Genomic DNA, 17983 nt, shown 5'->3' with positions numbered 1-17983 from the left:
GTTTTATAAGTAGAGTACATTTTGAGATTTCGATTACACTAGGTTAGTTGTGTTGAACTTATTCTAACAGTCTCCATGTGTTAAGTATTCTTGGAATCGATTAAGATTATAATGTATTAATAATATTGTAATGATTTAGAATTGACAAATAATTTTGATTATGATTTATTAACTGAAAGCCTAATTACGATATCAGTATTAATTATGTGTAAAGTCGTCTGGAAATGAGAGTGTGTGAGTGAGTGACGAATATGTGTGAAATGTGTATGATTGTATCGTTCTAAAGTACACAATGTTCCAAGCAATGATGTTAACTTTAAATTTTGGCGCTTAGATCATTGATTTTATAAATACGCCGGCTACTTTGATACTAATTATAGAAATAATAAATCAAGAAAAAAATAGATTTGTCTTAAGATAAAATAAACTACTTTTTGGTGTTAGTAGCTACAACAAAAATAAACTAGAATAAATACTTTAAGTATCAAGCAATTGCACGTAAAACAATTTTGTGCTAAATGGCACGTTCGTATAAGCTTAAAACCGCTTAATTTGATTAAAATTGATGTCAATAAATTGATTTATTATGTATAACGATATTTACAATGTGCGTGCTTGTGCTGTTACCATATAAAAAATATTACCTTGTCTATGGCACAAAATATCAAGCCAAGGAGGTTTGATATTAACTATTTACAACCTTTTAAGCTCTATGTTAGTAATAGGTATCGAGACGATGATTATATAATGCTAAGTCTATTCACATGGGTGTAACCGTAAAAATAATTAAGACAAATAAATAGAGAAGTATTAGGCAGTAATATGGTTGGTATATGGCAACATTGTGATTCATATTACCTAGAATTGTGTTGGTAAGCTAACTTAAATTGTTTATGGCCGTCTCTGACTCAGGCAAAGCAACAGTTTATGAATGAATTCTACTATTCGTTCCTATGTGCTGGCTTTATTTACTTTTGTTGAAATAAATTAATAATTGAGGTATAGTTAGATAGTTAGAGGTCATTTTCCCCCTTTAAATCATGAGTGGATGTATAAAAAAATATCTCTACCTCTAGGTATACCTTAGCTTACTGCCTTTTATACTCATCTACTCGTTTCCCTTCATACACATAAATGGAGTACAAAACCAGACGGAATCGTTTTAAATGCAATTATTGGAATTTATTAACCACTTGTTTCACCCAACTACCTTTTTGTTCATCGTTTGGGTCGTCATTAATACTGGGTTTATCTACAGGAATGTCATTATTTACATTATTGTCTCCTGTATTTTCGGATCTTTCAAATGTTTGAACTTTTGTTGTAATCAACTTTGGTTTAACTGCTGGTTTTTTAATAGTCCTACTTTGAGCTTTTGTTAACTGTTCGAGTTCCATTCGTCTCTCTAAAACTGATTTGGTCTTTGGCTGTTCTAACGATCGTTTTTTCTCTACGGGACGCTTGCGTGTCGCTGAATCTAAGCTAGCTCTTTCAAAACCTAATCTCTTGATTTGTATGTTTGTCTTTCCCTCTTCCGATTCTGGTTCGTGCTTAGTGTTAGTTTCAGCTTTAGGCTTAACTCTTCCGTCGCTTTTACTTGGAGGAGTAGATTCTGATCGTGCGAATCCTGGTTTACAACCTGTGTTTCGTTTGATTGTTCGATTATTAACAGATTCTGATGAAGATGTCTGTTGTTCCTTAACTAAATTTTTATTACTGACAGTTTTAGTTTGTATCGTAGATACTGACGTCTGCGTTATTTTGGGCTTAATTGGAACAGGCGGTGCAATTTTTGGCCTTATCACTCTGTCCTCTTTCGTTACAGTACTTTTGGTTGTACTATGTATTTTGTTTATTGTGACCGTTTGTATGCTAGATATTTCAGTGATGCTCGATATAATTTTCTTCGAGTTGAACGATGACTCACGTTTAAGACTCTCGACTCTCTTTAATTTAATAGCTTGTTTAGGCTTTTCGGGTTCTTTATCTTCCGCGTCTTCTTGGTCCGAATAAACAGCCGAATCTCTAAAAACATCTTCGTCGGTAACTTGTTCAATCTTTTCAAACGTTTTTTCATAAAAGCTTTCGTCTGAATGAATCTGGGCGGTCTCGGTCGGTTTTTCAATAACATTCGCTTGATTCTGAGATTTCTGTGGCTCTTGATATGTGCTTTCACTTGATGAGGTCACAAAGGAAGAATTGGAAAATAAACTATCTGGCCGCATAGAATTTTTATTTATAAGTATATTTATGTTCTTCAATTGATTTCTTTCATTAAGTAAAGTCATTGGATCGACGTAATCAGATTGAGCTATTCTAGCGCCTAAGTGTCGACTGCCTTGCATGTAACTTGGCAGTTTATGCAAACTCTGATAAGAACTATTGTTAGATTTTGATGGCGAAGGTGTACTGCTAATGGAATTGGGCATAGACGTCATCATACTAACGCTTTTCTCGTATGAGGGTCTAAAGGGCTTTTGAGATAAGTTATCACAGCTATGAGATAATAGTTCTAGATTATTTTTCTCAGTTTGACTTTCACTCATTGTAGTATTTTCACAAACACTTTTACTGAGAGCATCCGATGCAGAGTAAACAATACTAAATGTGGTTGGACTGCTTTCTGCAGATGTTATGACAACTTTAATTTCATTAGAATCAATTTTGGAAACTTTTGATTCAATTTTGTTTTGATTATCGTCCGAATGTTCATCGCCGATAATATTTCTAAATCTCTGTAATAAGTTTTTAGAGTAACTTCTAGGGTTTAGACCAGATCTTTTTTCACTTGTAGGACTTTTGAGGTCACTTTTGTTATCTACAAGGCACTGTTCATTGGCATTAATCTCCATTTCTTCGCCTTTTGGTGGAGACCGATTTTTAAATCGACTTAAAACATTCTTGAGGGACAGCACGTTACCATTTGGTTTGTAAATTTTGTGTTCTGGATGTATAACATCCATTTTCGACTTATCACTTTGGTCGACAATTAAAGCTTCGCAAGAGGACGCAACTGATATGTTCAAATGATTATGAGCGTCTTTCAAAATGTTTTCGTTTTTATTTGAATCTAAATCGATCTTTTCAAAATTATTTTTGTAGCATCTGTCTATTTCTTCCTCCAGTTCTAATGTGGATTTACTAATGTTTTGTGAATCATCAGTAGATTTAGAATTTTTGTTGAATTTCAATATGTCTCCTTCACTCATGTAAGCCTCGACGTCATCATAGCTTATTTCGCTTTGATCTGACGCAATTGTGAATGGTCGATCAACGCTCATCACTTTTCCGTCTCGGTTAAGATATGTCTTACTATTTGCATTAGGCTTCGATTTAAATGTACTAAGATTATTATCTTCTGGACTACTTGTTGGAACTTGGAAACTTCGAGGTAAAGAGCCAGACTTTCTGTCCCTTGAGACATTGAAATGTTCTTTCTGACGACTTAACCAAATTTCTGGAGTATTTGGGCTTTGATGATCTGGACTCATTGGCAAATAATCTGCGGGTAGTGTGTTCGGAGCTTCCTTTTTTCTTCTACATATATCTACTAAATTATCATATAAGTTTTCATTAGATTCCGTAGCTGGACCATTATGTTCCATGGTAACGTAGTAATCTGTGCTAATACGTCTATCTGGATGGTCTACCACTTTCTCTGGCGTTTTAGCGGGAACGTCATAGATACCATTGTCTAAGGCATCGGTTACTTTTTTTATTTCTTCGAAAGAGAGATAAACATAATCAGACTCAGGTCCCCCTTTCTTGGGCTTTTCTGAAGACAAGTGTATCAAAGAACTCGGTGGTGACTTTTTGTTAGGTGGATGATGCTGAATTATTTTACTTTTGCTATTAAGACTATGCAGGCTTTCATCTAAGCGGTCTTCTACTCGCAAAGTTTCATAGATATGGTCATCATCAGATATTCCTTTATGGTGTTCATCATTGTTGACGTCGTCTTCGTCAATGGAAAGTTGTAGATTTTCGGACAACTGTCGTCCAAATTTAGGTTTAAACTTTATTACTTCATTGCGACCCGAAATGACCTGATCAGGAATCGAATGTGATTTAAGCAGACGTTGATGCCTTTTTTGAGCGGTATTTCTTAATTGTTGTTTCTTTAATAGTTTCTGAAACTCTCTATTTTGCATCAAAAGTTGAGATATTATCTGTTCAAGTGGTTGTTCGTTCTCTTCGCAACTTTCTTGAACGTCATCTGGCAGTTGTTGTGACTCAGCTTTTTCGTCTATTTCGGAACCTTCGTTTATTATTTTCTGTTTGTGTAAGTACTTTACCTTTTCCAATTCATTCTTTTTAAACGAGTCAGTCTTTTCTATGAGTTTTTTATATGTTTCTTCGTCGATACCCTCATCCTTAGTGATTGTCTCTGGTATCACAAAATTATTTTTTGTATCTTTTGAATCTTCGACATTAAGGCTGTCGTTAGATTCGGATATATGAAGGATCTCAGTAGATACGTCACTAGAGAAGTCAGTGTAAAATCGAGTTGTCGTGTCAGAGGTGACACGACCTTTGGCTCTGTTTTTCTTAATTTTTGTAATCTTTTTAGGTATATTTTTCGTATTGTACATTTTGATTTCTAAATTTTGCTTAATAACATTCAATTTTCGTCTCTCTTCTATATCAGAAGCCAGATTTCCATCCGATGATTTTATTTTTTTATTAATTCTATTTGATCCGCAATTTCTACATTCAAATTCAATTTTATCATTTCTCCCGTCGTTTCTTTCACTATCACTATCATGAGATCTTTTAGCTAATATGCTTTGTCCATTTTGTTGTAATCCAGGTTCTGATTTTCGCCTCCATGTTCCAATTCTTGAGAGTTTTGATCTTTGCGGGTCATCTTTTGATTTAGATCTTAGAGTATCAGATTTGGTCTTATCGATATCGACACATCTAGACTTTCTCGTATGTAGGGTTGCCACAGAATCAGTCACCGGTATGTTTTCCTTAATCTTGGAACATTTAAGGCAAGTTTTTGGTATTTTAACACTAGTCAAATCTGATACATCTTCTTTGCTCTTAACGTCATATCCAACTATATTATCAGAGGAATGGTAGCAACGTGTTTTATTCAATAAATTGTTGCTGAAACTTTCCTGCGACGATTTAAAATCTGAACATTTGCATATTGGTTTTCGTTCTACGTTTTCAGCACTTCCTGCGTCAATATAATTAAGGGATCGATCACATTCGGGGCATTTGTCATCGTCTACAGTTTTACAAGTGCACTTTTCTTCTTTTTTATCTTTTGACAGTTCGATTTCACAATCGGAACAGAGGTCAATATAGCAATTATCGCAAGTATAATCTGTGCCTTTTTCTGCGGACACTTGAGCGCAGTCACAGTCCTGGCTGGTGTCTCTTGAATCGGGAATCGTGTGTTTTCTATTTGGCTTCTTTGATCGTCCTCTCGTGCCATTCTCGAAAGATTTTCGTCTTTCTCGTTCTAATTTTCGCTTTTCGAGATATTCGGGCGCGGAGAGTTGCTTTCTCATGGATGCTTGAGTTATTAAGTTATGAGATTTCTCCGCGAGGATGTCATCTGAAATTATAAAATGATTGCTTAATAATGATTTCAAAACTCAACCTTTAAAATACATCAGGACAGTACACTTACCATCAGTTTTGTTTTGTCCAAGTTCCATTACTAATTGTCTAGCGTGAGAGGGTATAACTGCATTGTAGTTTTCTAATATGACCTGAAAATTTTAAATACTTTAAACATAAATTGTTTCTGAATGTAAATATTTTTCGTATATTATGAAATTATTACTTATTAATAACATTATTTATTACAGTAATGGTATATAATTATTAACCGCCCAGTTCTTCTTACGTGAAAAAGTTACGTTCATACTAATTTTAAGTTCAGGTTAACCATGGGTAAGGTTTCGTATGTTTTATTCATTATTAATAATTATTTATTAATAATTAATTAAACATACACTTACGCGTTTATATTACTTAGATTATCATATATTCAGTTATATTTCCTGTTCAAAACACTTTGTAAAATTCCATACAATGTTTATTACAATTTTTTGAATTAATATCATATGACCAGTGAATAATCGATGTATCAAAATTAGATTGCAAATAAACAAACAAAATAGTACTCACCCTCTTAAGCAATAAAGTCCATTCTCGCTTGTGCCGCGGCGAGCGTGCTTGTAAAGTCAGCTGCGCACGCGGCGCGTCCCAAGGAATCACGTGGAAGGATAGGGGCGCACCCGATATCGATTCTACTAACATCATGTTGTTGCACTGAAAAAAATTAACACAATTATTAAAACGAGTAAGCTGAAAATTTTGAAGTCTAATAATAAAGTAATAAACATTCAATTGGAAAACTATTTTTTTCTTAAGTATGATAAGGTATGTTAAACTTATTTAACATTTAAAGTTAATATTAAAAAATAAATAAATTATATATATATACCATTATATGCGACTTGTAAGCCAAAATGCCATCCTCCCTATTTTTAGTCACAAGCAGCATTTTGTCGAAGAGGAAGGCGTGACGCATGGCCTTCGCGCCGAATACTCTGAAAAAAAAAAACTTATATTAAGAGTTATTCAATTTTTCCTAAACTTTTCGTTTATGTAAAGTATTAAATATCGTATTTGTAAGCCTTAATTACTATGTATAAGGTCAAGTTTTTTACTGGCAATGTTTGACTAACAGCGTTTTTTCACTTTATTTTTATAAGGCGTAATTTTTTTAATGTTCTTTAATTCTTATGTATCCAAAATCTACTATTTGTAACTGTTAAATGGTGTCTACGATCTAAAATCCGGGTGTCAGTGACCTCATAACTCAATATTCATAAATTTTATTTATTTGTTTTTATTTTCAACTATTACAACAACAAAGACTATCTATAAATTAGTGTTTTTATTAAATGTCCAAACGATTTGGACAAACATTCATTGTTTAACCTGTAAATTTAATCAAAACATCAAAATATAATGATATATAGGAAAGAAAACCAATTTTACATCTAAAAAACTTAGGGTATTATGATAAAATAATTTACCTAAATGTCCCTTCGGCACACAACTCTCCGTAAGTTGTCAGATCTGGACCGCTCCATCCGTAAAGAAGTGACTGGATTTCCTGAAAAAAATTTCAATTGACTTTACTTCCCTAGCATCGATTACCGCGAGCTCAGAAGGCTTTAAGCCACTTACATAAATAAATAAATCAGTAAAAAAACGCTTTTACGCTACGGATATATAAAACTTCTTTGAACCACTCAGTGGTAGACTGGTCCAGGATATTCCCTATAGTTATGAGATAGATTGGAGAAGTGTGGGACACAGAGCATTATTGGTAGATTGATACTAACTTGTACTCTAACAGCGTGTTCGTGGCGTCTCTTCATATCGTCTATATGCTGAGCAATTCCCGTCATCTTCAAGAAGGCATACTCTGTTTCCCGTGAAGCACACTGCTTTACCAGGTTCTGAAAATGTAATGGAACCAATTATTCATTAAACACTTGTCATTTTGAGTGCCTCCGTTGTCAACCAGAGGCCAACCAACCTAAGTGAAGATAATATTTAATAAAATATATATAAAACGTTACGAGAATGTGTTTTTAAGCTATTGCATAGCTTCTATCACGGGCCTCGAGCGTGGAGACCGAATCCAGAAATTCCGTAACGAAAAAAAAACCTTACGCGTTAGAGCGGGACAGAACGCATACTGCGTATTCACATCTCTCTGACGAGATTGGTGCAGCCGGTGCGACAGACTATATAGGCGAGTTAATCTGAGTCTGGTAGAGTGGTAGATTGAATAAATTTATCAAAGAAAAAACTTGAATTAATATCAAAAAAAAAAAAAATAATGCATAAATAAATAAATTATAATTGCACTGGTTAGAGTGAGACAGACTAAATAGGCGAGTTAGTCTGAGTCTGGTAGAATGGTAGATTGAATTAATTTATCAAAGAAAAAACTTCAAATAATATCAAAGAAAAAAAAAATAATGCATAAATAAATAAATTATAATTGCACTGGTTGAAAAAAAAATTATGCAATAGCTTTACCGCGGCAGTCCCCGAGTGCCACACGTTTTTTTATTTGCTAAATATAATTTTCTTTTAAAAACACGTAAACGTAAAAAAAATACGTAAGTCGTAACGTACCTGTAACAACAAATGGTACTTCAAAATCCGTTGCACCGGCTTCAACAAGTAGGACGCAAGTGGCAATGGATGGTTCAGCCCTAATTGCCGTTCCCTGAACTCCCTTGCACTTTGAGGCTTCGAGGCCAGGGCTGCCAACCTCTCCATCGTGCAAGGGTATCCAGTACAATACGATGTGTACACTGAGAACCCTGATGTATTATTGACGAAACATCGAGCAATGCAGGTCGCGTCCAGATGGCAGGAATTCAGCTCGGCGCAGAGAGATCTGAAATACGATACAAAAAATCTTTTATATCAAAATTATTACTCGGAATAGATAATCAAAGAAGAGTCATTTGTACGAGTACTGTGCGATTCAACAATGTACTTAATATTTGTATATATTTTCTTATTAATTCATTCAGTAAATCAAAGACATACACAGCTAATCTCCGAGAGTGAATTCTTTTAAGTAGACTTAAGTAGTGACATATTATGACTTTAAGGGTCTGTTTCACAATGTATGGATAAAGTACCAAATAGCTATGCAACACATAAATTATTTGAGATCTAAATTGTGCTATTTGACACTTCATTGGACTCATAACTTATGATGTCCTTTATGTGACGAATAACGCTATCTGACAGTCGTGAAACGCAACAATAGTGTTTATCCTACCGATAAGTAATAAATAGCTAATTTGGAACTTATGTAGAACTTATCCGTACATTGTGAAATAGACCCTAAGAAGGACAAATTAAAAATTAAAACATGGTTAAGATTGATTAGATTTTATGTATGACATTCCTCAATAAAGTGTCAATGTACGGCGATCTTACCTTGCCTTATAAACAAAAAATTGCGCCTAATATTAAATATGCGCAATGATGCAAAAATATTTTGAATTATTTGTCGTTAAAGTTAGTTAAAAATTAAGAAGACCTTTCACTAATCTATATATGAATCTAGGAGGCATAAATATCGCTCAATTTCTTCGCTTTGACGTAACAGTCGGTATCAATAAGCAGTCACCAATTCTACTGGATTTATTTGTGACAGGTTTGAGAAGACTGAGATATGAATGTCACTTGATATTCTTTGTTAAGTAGTAAAAATTGATACTAAGTAAGTTAGTCTATAATTATCGTTTGGCATGTATGCTGTATAAATAAATAACATATATGTTTGCGGCGAAAACTAATTACGTATATATGAGCATCAATTTGCATATATCCTTTGAGAATTACTTTTTCTTATTTTGCACAACAAATGCTCTCAATTTGGGCATTGCAAAAAGCTTGCGTTATGTAAAACCTTTAAATGTAACTCGATCACGATAAATTTATTTCGTGACTCGAATGGCCTATAGCAACTGATGTTTTGTATGAATATTAAGGAGAATGTGTTCTCCATTTATTTACAGCAAATAAAGATCAGCTATGGACGACGCAGAGATCCAGGGTCTATATTTCAATTTAGTCAATATTAAAATGGAAATGGAATTCATCAAATATATTAATTAGTCATTAAATATTTTACAGCGTTGATCGTAAGTTACAATACTAACCGCGGTTTTCTAATGTAACATATTGTGATTATACTATATTATTTTGTAAAATAAAGAATTGAAAATAAAAGTATGGAAATTGTATTCGTTTTTACAACAAACTCCCAAGCGAAATTAGAGATCACTGAATAAATTTAAAGCTCTCTTTAAACGTAATTTAATCAATAAAGCTTTTTATAAATTTGACGAATATTTAAATGATCCAAATCCTTGGGATTGATTTGCTCCAGTTCAAACAATTTGTATGACTAAAAACTTAGCGATTAAAAAGAGTGGCGGAGAGTTTCTTGCCAGTTCCTCTTGCCCGCTCTACGCCCTTGATTTGCGAACAGGTAGTGAGAGTTTGAACCTTTATTCTAACCAACAGGGTGGCAACAGACAATCCCTTCTGATCTGACGAGATAAATTTGTTTACATTACCTATATTTTTTTAATAAAAAGAATGCGCAAAAAACTAACCTACATTTTGCAAGACTTGTAATACTTTTGACCTAATATTTATAAAATATAGCGCGTTATCGGTCTGAGTTCCTAGAAAACTATTTCAAACCTCACCTTAAGCAATACATATCAAACAATGACCTCAGTTAGCATTTTATTGTTCAACTGATTTAACGCGCAAACGTGACTTTTTAAAGAAATCCTTTGGGGAAAACAAATTGCTTTTATCGGCTCAAGGACTTTTTAAACCACCTTTTGTGAAAAAATGCTTAGTAATACGGTTTTTTACGTAAGACCACTATGCATCTCCAATTTGTCCAACTTTTTTGTGTTAAGGTGTTTTGATACATTTGACGACTCATTGGTCTAGTGGTTAGTACCCCTGACTGCGAATCCATGGGTCCCGGGTTCGATCCCCGGCTGAGACGAACATCGATGTGATGAGCATTTGGTGTTGTGCTTAGGTCTTGGGTGTTTAAATATGTATTTATATGTCTATTTATCTATAATATGTATGTATATCCGTTGCCTAGTACCCATAACACAAGCTTCACCAGCTTAGCATGGGACTCGGACAATTGGTGTGAGTTGTCTTAACAAAAAAAAAAATTTAAAAAAAATACAAGTCTATATTAATAAATTAACCGCCACTGGGCATCGGGTGAAACATGCATACATGCGTCTTATCTAAGATGACATAATGTTCCATCATTACGATCTATTTATTTATTATTACTTCGTAAATTTCTAGCGTAACTTACGACTTATAAGTAATTTTAGTCTAACCTAATTTACTAATAAAGATATTTAACATAAGAAAGTGTCCAATAACACTACTTACAGTCTCTAATAAAGAAAAACGTCCAACTAAAATTAAATTGTCAAAAATGGTGGTATTCCGATGTTGTATAATAAATTAAGAGCCGAATTCTTTCACAAAACACAGGTTGTGTTTTACTCCGATTGTTTTGACGATTTCTGGCGGCTTTTTTTCATAGAACAGGAGGCAGAGGTAGGAGGTTCATCTGATGTTAAGTGATACCGCCCATGGACACTCTCAATGCCTGAGAGCCCGCGAGTGCGTTATTAGACTTAAGAAGACTCTTTTCTTGGAGGACCTTCTCAGAATCTTCCGCTTGCACCTTAATTTTTTATAGAACCGAGTTGGCGATGACGACGACATCTGATGTTGAAAAATTAAATATGTTTATTCGGCAACATAAGATACCGGTATCACTTATTCCACGTCATTAAATTTGTATCGGTAGACATCCCTACTCATCGGCAAAGAAGACAGAAGGTGTAAGGAAGGCCGAGAGAAAAAACTGGCGTAAAAAACTCTCGGTTAAGGGATACCATCAAAATTTCTAGAAGACGTGCCTCTGCCGTGTAGAAGTTGATACGCTATGATTTAAAATCAATGCTTATAGCCATTACACACATGTTAAGCGTATAATAGATGTATCAGATGATTTGAAAGTCGGCTTGGTGTCATATTAATGCAACGTAATTGATATTATGCGGTAACTGACTCGAAAAACGCGGTCTATGCTTTCATATACAACCTACTTCATGGAGCCTGAGGCATTTTATAACAACTTACTGACCCGGCGAACTTCGTTCCACCTTACAGTCAAATAATAGCGTGTTAACTTTAGTTAAACTTATTTTAGGATTTCATTATGGTTAACATTGATACAACTTTGCAAAGACAGAAATGTTTTATTGCTTGCCATTGCGAAAGAAGAATGGCAGTTTTACACATTAGGCCTCTTCTCTCTAGCGCCAATATTGCGATACTGCATGTTAAAGCACTTTCTGATATACAACATTTGTTTTGTTATCCGGCGCAAGAACAAAGTGGTAGGTTTGTTTTATATGCGTAATTTTGTCAACAGATGGCACCACATGCTGTTTGCATTTGTAAAATTAATTAATTAATTAATTTGTTATTCGATAACGTATCCGATATTTTATTACTTATTCTGCTATCCGGAGCGGAGAAGAATCCACCAAAAAGGAGATAACTAACATCGGAACAGAACATATTGTGTCAGATTTGCAAAACTGTGATGCAAATCAAAAGGAGAAGTTTTGCCGAGTCGTTTTGGAAACCTGGCTGTTATTTGCTATTATTATTATTTTCTTTATTACTATATAGTTATGTATTTACAGTACATATTCGCGGTTGAAGAAGAACTTCCTTACATCGTCACTTCTTTTTTGGAGATCGGGGACAAACGGGCAGGAGGTCATCTGATGTTAAGTGATCCTATGGACATACTCAATCCCAAATGGCTCGCAAGTACGTTGCCGACCTTTCAAACTATTTTAAATCAAAAATTATCTGCTATTTATATCCAATATAGATTTTTTAATCGCAAATACACCTATATAAAATAAGGAAATTTGAGAAGTGATCCCATGGAGACTAAGTGCCAGAAGGATTGCGAATGCGTTGCCGGCCTTTCAAAATAAATTTTGATTTAAAATATATCCGCTATTTACAATCGTATTTTAGTCGCAAATACAATATAAAATGATAAAAAAGGAAATTTGAGAACACTTTGATCCTTGTATGAGCGAAATAACAATCACCATTCCACTATGCATTGATATTTTATTGCAAACAAAAAGTTTTCAATCTTTCCCCAGATTACGGCAAATCCGAATCGCAATCCGCATTGAAAGCCCGATGTGCAAATCCTCCCCTCATCCAACCTTTTGACGTCCCTCGCTATTATTCGGACACCCTTGCTACAGGGACGAATTCACGTTCAACTATTAATCACGACTTATTATTTACGAACTAATAATTTAATTATTTATTCACAAAAATACACACATATCCATACAGTCCTAAACCAATACGATAATGTCGAACAAAATATATAATATTACAGACATAAGATACCCAATATCGCTACCGTAAAAATATAAAGATGATGATAGTGTCGGAGACAACATTCAATAGCAACGTCTTTGTTAACAAGCATCTGTGCAACAAACTGGTTTTGGCCCTTGGTATCGTAAACAACCTTGGCCTATGCCGTTGCACATATCCAAGGAATCCAAGTTTTTGAAGAACACTTGCTAATGTAATAAACAAGAAAATTATACGCATTTGAAAACTCTTTCGTATTTAAAGTCGGTAAAAATATTAATTTAACTGCATGCATTATCATATTTCAAAAAAGTTAAGACGCTACACGCACTTCCTTATCGAGCACTTTCCTCCAATGAACAAAAAACTGATTCAAATCGATTCACACAATAAACAACAGACTCTTTCGTTTAATACGGCTAACACAAGCTCAGCAATACTAAATTAAATTCTTAAAATGTGTAAGATTTGGGAACCCATCTAAGTAAAAAAAAACTAGGTATACCATAACTAAGTTAATAAAATAAAAATTATTCTCAATTTCATTTTTTTTTAACTGTTTCACAGCAACAACTTCTGTCATTTCTTTTAAACAAAAAGCATTACGCTTGCGTAACACGCATAAGTGCATGAGTAAGTGTGTGGGTGCAAGTGAGTGAATGAGTGTAGGTATGTAATGTGTATGAACGTGTAACTACATGTTAGGTCTTAGTAGCATCTCCAACGCTGCGTAAAGTGTGTTTAAAAGCCGTTTTTAATAATAAACGGGTGGATAATAAGCAGCCTATTTATTGTATTATACTGTATACTTCTCGATAATTAGACATTTATTTTCAAAAATCAAATTCAACACCTCCGAATGATTAACTTAGTTAACATTTTCAACCAACCTTGTAATTTGAAATAAAATATTAATTTAAATCATAATAGTACAAATACATCTCTGTCTCCACGACAGCTTTTACATTTGTAGAGGATTTATAATGAAGAGTGTGTAACAGCTAACTATCACATATGGTGAAACAGCTTAATTTGTTTATTTATGAGTATTCTTAATAAAGTGAATAGTCGATCTATTTCCAACACACAAATATACAGTATTTACAATATTTTTAACCTACATAGTAATAATAATTATAATAATTATTATTAAATAATTACAAATGGAAAATCAAAACAAATTTAAAAAAAGTGTGTGTGTGTCCGCTACGACACACGATTGGAGTTTACTCCTTACGAACGATAAAATGGCGATAATGTTCTGTGGCTGTCGACCATATTTTCATACTAAAGGTGGTAAGAATATATGTTTTTATAATATAGATGTTTGTAGTAGTAATAAAACGTACCTACATCATCTATGCCCGAATAGGATTTTCTTTCTGTGACCAAAGTTACCTTTATAGTAAGAGAAGAATAAGAATGAACAATCTTTTTAGTTTTAATTTCACTGACCATTACTATTGACAAAACTCTATGGCACGCTAGACAATCTACTTTTATTTTTTACAGCTGTCAACACTGACAATGTTGTAACGTGGCTGTCAAAACTTTATACATAACGCCTCAACTTTTCGTGTTACACTTGATTTTACTCCTCATACAATTTCCGTACCGGGCCTTATAACTCAAATCGTTTCTTAAGGAGTAAACTCCAAAAGTTTGGTCCCTGTGGCAGTATCTTTAACGCTGGCATTCCCTCGCTGTATTGTGATACTTATTCGTTGAGCGAGGAAAGCACCAGCTCTGGGGTCACCAGTGCTATCTACCAGGCGCCAACTTAAATCTTTAATTAGCGCCTTGCACGTGAAACCCACGGCCCAAGAGTCTCTAGTCAATACAGCAAATGCTGCCAGCGTTAAAGGTGCCACGGGGATCAAACTTTGTGAAATTGTTTTAATTTTCTATTTAACCATTTTTAATTATTATTACTATACACTATATAGATTAAGACTATAATATATAGTGTGTGTGTGTTGGAAATAAATCGATTGCTAAAATATGTGATTTATAAAAACATTTCAAAATAGTACCGTCTATTTTAGTAAATTTTAGTAATGACTAAAATCTTATTTGTGTATTTATAACATACTAGCGGCCCGTTCCATCTTTGCACATTAATTTTTTAACATTTTTGTAGATATTAATACGTTCTTTAATATTTTGAAACATTTTTTTCCCTATCATCAATAGTTTTCGCAGCGCATGCGATGAAAGACATTTTAAATGCATTTTTTTTACACCTTGGGTAACATTATAGTAGTTTAAGTTGGGATTGTATTTTTTTGCAATTAAACTAGCCTATATTATCAGTGATAATGTAGCATTCAAATGGTGAAAGAATTTTATAAATCGGTCCAGTACCTTTTGAGTCAATTCGTTACAAACATACTTACATACAAATCTTTCCTCTTTATAATATTAGTATAGAAGTATAGATTGTTATTTTTTTTTGTCATTGAGTTAATGCAATAACATTGCTTGCCTTATCCGTCACGCTTAAAATTATTCAAAAACAATATCTTTCCGAACATTTTACCCTATTACAAAAATAAAAGTTTAAATTAACTATCGTGGTATATACATACTTGTTAAACCCGTAGATATCTTCTATATTGTTGAATAGTTCTGTCAGTTCATCTTCAGAAAATGTTGCATCCCGTCGCCAGACGTGTAAGTAGCCCTGAAATCAGAAAACATTACAATGTATAATATATAATGTATATATAAATATTTATATGTATTATATACGAAAAGCGAGCCAGTTTATTAAATGTTATAACGCTACGACTGAACATCTTACAGGCCGCTAGTTAAACGGCGCGGTTTAGTTAAACGGCTAGGCTGTTAAATGAACGGTTAATTAAGCTAGTTGGCTGCGACATATACATCTATATCTGTATTATGCTGTAAATCTTCTGAATAAATAAAAAAAGTACCCATAACTGACGTGCATACATGGATCATAACGAGAGAGACGTATGTCAGAATTAGACTTTTTCGTGAAAAAGGCGTAAAAATTAAATAGAAAATAAAAGAAAAATTGTTCAAAAGTTATGCACATATTCCTTTTACTTATATACATTACGCGTAATTAAATATCCCATGTAATAGAATTCCCGTATCCCTAACCCGATCGTGATCGTGACTCACGGTCACTTTCTAGTCACCGTGACAATGACAACCGGTATTACCACTTGCATTGTCTTACAATTACTCATATTACATTTAAATGTTTATCGTTATGAGCTGAATATACCCCGTATCCATTCGCATTATAATTAAGTATGTACGTATGCAAGCTGCGGTTTTCATCAATAAAAATACAAACAAATATTAAAACCCATATGTGAGCTGCCCCCGCGAACTATGTCTTCGAACCTTTGTGAACCTTTTAGTAGCTACATTTGGAACATTTTGCTATGCTACCCCCAAAAGCGGACAGTGTCTTTGTTCTCTTTTCCGGAATAAAAACCAAATAATCATAAAACTAAATTTCCCAATTTTTGATATTAAGTGTCGAAAATTAATACAATTTTTTTTTTCTTCGATAATAAAAACACGTGTCATTTTAATTTACAATTCGTCATTTGAGATTTCAATAAATTATTTTGCTTAAAAAATAAAATATTTCATAAATTCTTTTTACGAAATTAAATTTAAAAAATTCCATAAGGTAATTCGGCCTTTTATCTCTCTCTAAATCGGTCTCAATCACTCTCTCCCTTTTCTTCGACAAAAACGCTGCACATCTTCGTGACGTTTCATCCGTAAAAAAATTACCCTCATGCGCCTAAAGAAGTTTCACTTAAAAAAATACTCGATTTTGCCGAGCCGTCTTCGAGTTTTGTGCTTAGCAATTTATTTTGTGATCTATTTTTATTTATATAGAGATTTAAAACGATAGATAAGATGCAGGGGCTGCAATAAAGCTGACTTTTGGCGCTTATTATGACGTATTATTTAAAAAAGCCGGCAACGAACTTGCGAGCGTGACAGTGGACGGTAAAAGTCTGATTTATTTTTGATTCCGGGGTTAGATTATGTAAGTCCAATTGCCTCAGCAATAGGTGCTTTAGAAATGTTAATATTATTTGAAATAAAAATAATAAATAACTGTATAGACAAACGTTATACATTATAGTAAGTTTGTTTGTTGAATAGGTAAACCTTAAGTATTTATAGGAACTGGGAAAATGAAGAGAAATATTAGAAAGGCATGTTAAACTAAACTGGCATACAGCCATCATAAACTGTCCCTGCATTCCAGACAGACCACTTCCAGAGTAATGGTGAAATATATAGCAAAGGAGATGGTGTATGAATTTAAAGGCTACTCGTATTAAAGATATTTTAATCCGCCCAAAAAAATAATAATTCTTAACAATTATTCTTCTTTTTAACTTTTAATATAATTTTATTTACTTCATAACACATTACACAAGACTTCATTACTTATACTGCTAACTTTTACTAATATTATTATTATTATTTTCTACTAAATATTTATATATTCTTTTTTATTGCGACTGAGGCGCAAACTAGCCGATGTGGTCTTTGGCAGAATGACCAGCGCTGTGGAACATTCTGCTCCTCAGCATAATGCTGAGCCAGAACCAATTACAGCCACAGCACACACGCATTACATACTTGAGACGAACCGAATGGGAAATGGAAAAAAGGAAAACCAAAAAAAATAACTCATTATATCTTTTATTTAATTTTTTCTCTTTGATTATTGTTATTTTGTTATGTGTTTTTGTTTTGTAATAAATGATATGTCTATGTCTATATTTGGACCTGAAAATTACCCGCACTAAGACGTAGCATTTACAAGCATCTTGATTCAAAAATAACTAAAAACACAACAGCTTAACGAGACTTAAATTTAATAAAAAAAACTTAAGGTCGTGTAAAAAATGATGTA

General features: G+C 33.5%; 1 protein-coding gene across 1 annotated transcript in view; it reads right to left on the bottom strand.

Annotated features, from left to right (window-relative positions):
- Nucleotides 1-1156: 1156 nt before the first annotated feature.
- The window catches only part of LOC125052392, an 88177-nt gene continuing 71350 nt past the window's right edge, over nt 1157-17983 (bottom strand). Inside the window, exons 4-11 of the mRNA XM_047653208.1 lie at nt 15645-15739; nt 8182-8449; nt 7377-7493; nt 7065-7144; nt 6467-6572; nt 6148-6291; nt 5645-5726; nt 1157-5569 (exon numbers count right to left, since the gene is read on the bottom strand). Coding sequence (XP_047509164.1) covers nt 1173-5569; nt 5645-5726; nt 6148-6291; nt 6467-6572; nt 7065-7144; nt 7377-7493; nt 8182-8449; nt 15645-15739 — 5289 coding nt within the window. The 3' untranslated portion in view covers nt 1157-1172. The remainder of the gene's footprint in view (nt 5570-5644; nt 5727-6147; nt 6292-6466; nt 6573-7064; nt 7145-7376; nt 7494-8181; nt 8450-15644; nt 15740-17983) is intronic.

This window comes from Pieris napi, chromosome 9 (genome assembly GCF_905475465.1).
Source record: "Pieris napi chromosome 9, ilPieNapi1.2, whole genome shotgun sequence".
NCBI lineage: Eukaryota > Metazoa > Arthropoda > Insecta > Lepidoptera > Pieridae > Pieris > Pieris napi.
Note: the sequence above shows the minus strand (reverse complement) of the source record. Positions and strands in the feature narration are given on the sequence as shown.